General features: G+C 40.2%; 1 protein-coding gene across 1 annotated transcript; it reads right to left on the bottom strand.

Annotated features, from left to right (window-relative positions):
- Positions 1 to 245: 245 nt before the first annotated feature.
- LOC131300362 (NADH dehydrogenase [ubiquinone] 1 alpha subcomplex subunit 13-B) lies at positions 246 to 4,577 on the bottom strand. The gene is made up of 3 exons (XM_058326154.1): positions 4,139 to 4,577; positions 822 to 893; positions 246 to 718 (listed from the first exon to the last, which is right to left on the bottom strand). The coding sequence occupies exons 1-3, from the start codon at positions 4,351 to 4,353 to the stop codon at positions 574 to 576; spliced, it is 432 nt and encodes a 143-aa protein (XP_058182137.1). The 5' UTR covers positions 4,354 to 4,577; the 3' UTR covers positions 246 to 573.
- Positions 4,578 to 5,042: the final 465 nt, after the last annotated feature.

Below are 5,042 nucleotides of genomic sequence, written 5' to 3' on the forward strand. Positions count from 1 at the left end.
CAAACAAAGTACACTTCCATAGAGTTTTCAAAGTACTATGTCCTCTGCCATTTTGCTTTAAACGAAGACATTGCACCATTATATCCATTCTAGAGGCATTGCACACACCAAAAATAACATGAACCGTGCCTTCAGACCACCAATTGTCCCGAAAAATTTTAATCACAAAGATACATGCGAGCAGCATTTTGACTCATTGTTACCAAGATGAGAAATAGCAAGGTTCGAACAAAAACTAAAACCCATCAGAAAACCTCCTGGCATCTTTATAATAGAAAGCAAAGTACAAAAGAAGGTTTATCATGCCATAGTAGCGGTAGATTGATTATCATCCCATTAGTCCAGTAACATATGCCACAAACAAGGACCATAGTCCTAAACTTTAAGGTAAATAGAAAAGAACCCAATGGTATCACTAACAGAAATCTCATCATATCTCTACATGTGAACAATGTTATCACATACATTTTTATTCACCTTGAAGGACAATGTCACAGTGACCAAGAAAAATGCAAGAGGGGAAACAGACAGTGTTTCAGCTAAGAAAGCACCATTGTGGCCAAAATAACCATCTTACCATATATCAGGACGGAGCTCACCAGTTGCGGGAGGCATCCATTTTCCAGAGTTATAGACATTCTCGCCTACTTTCCAACCTGGCACATCCTTCATTATTCTGGCCTCTTCTTCAAGATACTTCTTCCACTCTTTAACAAATCTAAAGAAAGAAAACAGAAGGAAAGTAAATTCTTAACTTAACAGAGTAAAATGAAATGTTGGAGATATGTAGGACGGCAGAGGTCACTGGAAAAGAACCTTACCTTTCATCCTCTTCAGCTTGAAGCATGGGCAGTATAGCTCTGCGTGCAGCGTATTTTTCTTCCTTGATCTCCCTAAATGCCATATGAGATACAAAATTAAGAAAACAATACCTGAAGGACACTAGAAAGTATTCCAACCAAATAAGAAAGCTATGGACCTCATTAATACATCAATCATGATTTCAACTTAAGAGGAACATAAGAGAGTGCATCATCTTGATAAATTCCTTGACATGTTAGATATTTACAGCATTTAGAGAGGTGTACAAGCTCTATTCATTGTTCGGCCACTTTTGGTATTGTGATATTGTCAGCTTTTCGCCTTTGGTTCTTCGCCTTCTTATTTACATGGGTGGCATCCCCTTAATGCCTTTTCAATAACTTTATTACATATACACAAAATAAAATAATAAGAGAGTGCATCATTAATCCAAAAGTATTTCCTTATCACTAGAATTTTTTCCCAATAACTAGAGACAATGAAAGAAAATACACAGCAGAGGAAAGAAACTAACCAGGTTCTCATTTCACTATCTCTACAACATGACAAAACAACATCAGAGGAAACAAAGTCACGATACCTATTATCTGTTTATCACTTTATATCACTCAGATTATGACTATTGCTATGGTAGCAACAAAAGGGTTGAGCAGTTGCATGAATGAACAACACCAACAACAGCAGGCCTAACTGAGGAAAGTGACAATCATTAATTAGCAATCACATGCAGAAATTATCACCATAATGACCTTTGACCCAAGGAACTCAAAAAAGGAGCAAGAGAGCAGAAGCAAACAATCGCACTAATCAAAATTCTCTGGCTGTTGTATATTCCCAGATTGGCCGCTAAAAGGTTGGACAAACTCCAAAGGAATTTCTTGTGAGTTAGACAGTTGAGGAGTTGGCTCCTTCGAGTCTCCTATTGTGATCTTGAGACATCCAAAAAGGTTGGGGATTCATAGACTAGAATTGACGGTTTGGTTTTCAATTTTTCTCAAACAAAACATAGTGAAACAATGTAGAAACCCCATTTTGGCTCCATAAAGTTTCTGGAGGCTAAGTTGCAAGTTTGGACAGATTCAGGATCTCATGAGTACCTTAGAACTAGTTTCGTGCACAAATAATTTCAACATTGACCTCAGAGTGACCTTTATATCCCTAGGGGTTAAAAGCCAATTTTCTCGTCTAATGAGAATACACGGCCACACCATTCATGGTGCGGTTGCATGATTAGTTGACTCGGATGCATGATCAAGAGGTACCGGCTGAAGAGACTGCAGTGTGATTAGATTGTGCGACCACATAACCAGTTCCACGGCCAATTGATCGAGAAAACACACGAGAAAATGAGTGCATCCGAAACTATCTGACTTCATCAGATAAGCATGCATCGGGATGTTTTACAATTTTCAGGTATTTATCATGGACTTGAACATTTACAATATACATTGTTGCATATAACTTTTTCAATCTAAGAACCTATAAACAGGGCTCTAGGTTCACCTTATTTTCATCAACGATCATAATGAAATACTGCAAAACACCACATTCATAACACTTGAGAGCTAGTGCGAGAAAAATATTGGAAACAATAAGTGAGCAAGTGAGAGTATCAATCTCTATATCAGTTCGTGAAAAAAAAAAAAAAAGAGCATGAATCTCTAGATCTAAAAGATAACATGAGATCTACAGTTCATCCAAGCAAAAGTCCAGGATGCCTCATGCCATGAAGATCAAAAGGAAAGTTGGAGGACTGAATCTGACTGAGAAAACAAAGGTGGAATGATAAACACGCCTTCAGACTGAAGGTAAAGTTTGATTCTCATATCCTTATTCATTTTGGTTTTTGGAAAGCTTTTGGTGAATCGCAATCTTGTGGTTGTGTGCCCAATTAACGCAACCAAAGCTCCGCACAAATGGATAGATGCTACGACCACATGATCACTCCTTCGTGTAGGTCTTAATGTCACTTCGTATTAAAGCATATGATCCTTCTCCCACTTTCCCAGTATGCATTTACTGCTGGTACCACCCAAGATGGTTAATCAAACATGAAGATTAACTAAACAAGTGGCGACTTCATAAGGTATTACTAATGCTACTGTGGAGAAAATTGAGCTTACTCTTCTAAACCATCCATGGAAGACACCAGTAGGCTCAATTCATCATTTGGTCACATAATCAAATTGTGTATGCCATCTCTGACACCTCGTAGTATGAAGGAGGCGTCAACTCTCCATATTCTAGTGCCATCTATCAACAACTAACATGAATCCACATATACATAGCTGCAATAGTTAATTTGGTAGGCCAAGCAAAACCTAAAAGTTTTACTGACTTCGAGATTATTTGGCTAGATTTTAAACAAAACAATGAGAAATGAAACCCTTTCATTCTACAAAGCTGTACTCAGCCTGATATTGTAAATCAACATCACGATTGCACGCAACAAATAACCAATGCTCAATTTCAATCAAAGTGCAACGAACTTAAGTCAACACTTGGACAATTGAAAATGGTCACACACCACAAGCTTCATCATCTACAAGTAGCAAGCTTATGGAAAATAAATACAATCCACATACAAATTATATACAGAAGGAGCCAACAATCTAAAAACCCAAACCAATTCAGTCGAAATCAGCGGTATTTTCCACATTTCTAGGGTTCATTCTATAAAACTAAAAGCACCCAAAGGTTACAACCAAGAGCCTCGATCCTGATACCCAAATAAATGACACTAATTAAAGGAATTACTGCACTCTATCAGATACACATACGAACACAGTTAAAATCTGCAGCATTTCCCACATTCCTAGGTGTTGGGCCGAAAGTGCACCCGTGGTTGGTTACACAATGCCACTCCTCGACCGCCCTAAAAACAGACTTGCGGGTGCAATGTTGAATGTCATAAAAGACTTCATTGAAACCCTCCCTAACACCAATTGGTTTTAGAAGAGATGATAGAAAAACAGTCCGACAAGTGGTATCAGAGCCAAGAAGTCACGGGTTCGAGTCAAGTGAGCCTCATTGTGAGGGAGGGATTGTTGGTCCCAGGATGCCCTATAGATTTGGTTACACAATGCCACTCCTTGCGACCCCTCTAAAAACAGACTTAATAACACTAGGGTTCATTCTATAGAACTAAAAACACCCAAATTGACAACCAACTGTCCAAGAGATCCTGATGTGCAAATAAAACACCCTAATTTCAAGGAAACAAAGCACTCCAATCAGATACTAATAATAACACATTCTTATCCCTATTGCATAATAATGCTACGAAGGGAAGATGTGGGTGGGATGAAATACGGACCGTCGGATCTTGTTGCCCTTGCCGACCTGGTACATGCCCCAGGAGAAGACGCCGAAGGTGGTGAGGAAAATGGCGACGGCGCTGGGGCCCTTGTTGGGGATCCGCCGGGCGAACCGGACCGGGGCGAAGCCACCCGGGGGCGGGCCGTCCTGGAGGAGCGGCATGTCCTTCACGCTCGTCATGCCCGGCTTGTGCCTTATCGAAGCCTCCGTCATGGTTTCTTCCTTTTTTTGATCGCGAGCTAACTTCTCGCTCTCTTTGCAGTTTGGTTCGTCTGTAGAGTGAGAGAGAGCCGGCCGAGGGAGGGGGGGGTGGGGCGGGTGCAGGGAAGGTTACGGTGTGGAAGCTTTGGAAACTCGGTGGGGACACGTGTTATTTTAGGCCAGTGAGAGAACGATTTCTATTTGATCCGAGGGGATTATCTCCTTGGGATAATTTTGAAGAAGACTTTTAGAGCATCCCCCCATTTTAAGACCCAACAACTTACAAAAAAAAAAAAAAAATTCTCTCCAATCTTAGACACAAATTCTTTCCTATTTTGAGTTTTTTTTTTTTTTCTCAAATTTGAGACAACCCAAGTCTCTTCCTATTTTTTTTTTCCAATATTCCAATGGCTTTTTTCTCTTTTCAACCGCTTCTTCCATGTCATTCTGAGAGCATGGCGTCGGCTTTCCCAAGCTTGGATACCTGTAACTCTCTCTCTCTCTCTCTCTCTCTCTCTCTCACACACACACACAAACGGCCGTCGCCGCCGGAACAAGTTCCTACAAATTGAAAAGAAATAAGAATATATGGATCAGAGTTTTGTGGGTAGTAGTAAGTGGTAGACTGGGTAGTTGGGATGGTTATGGAGATAGGCCGAGTTCTTTTTCTTTTTCTTCACAGCAGTCAGTCACTCTTTACC

Source organism: Rhododendron vialii, chromosome 9a, assembly GCF_030253575.1.
Source record: "Rhododendron vialii isolate Sample 1 chromosome 9a, ASM3025357v1".
Classification (NCBI taxonomy): Eukaryota; Viridiplantae; Streptophyta; class Magnoliopsida; order Ericales; family Ericaceae; genus Rhododendron; species Rhododendron vialii.

Bases quoted from the DNA above. Each gene is read 5' to 3' on its own strand.
- LOC131300362 (XM_058326154.1), bottom strand. From the start codon at position 4,353: ATGACGGAGGCTTCGATAAGGCACAAGCCGGGCATGACGAGCGTGAAG. The intron at 894-4,138 runs GTCCGTATTTCA...TATGGCATTTAG, and splicing joins AAGGGCAACAAGATCCGACG to GGAGATCAAGGAAGAAAAAT. The intron at 719-821 runs GTAAGGTTCTTT...TTCTTTCTTTAG, and splicing joins CAAGCTGAAGAGGATGAAAG to ATTTGTTAAAGAGTGGAAGA.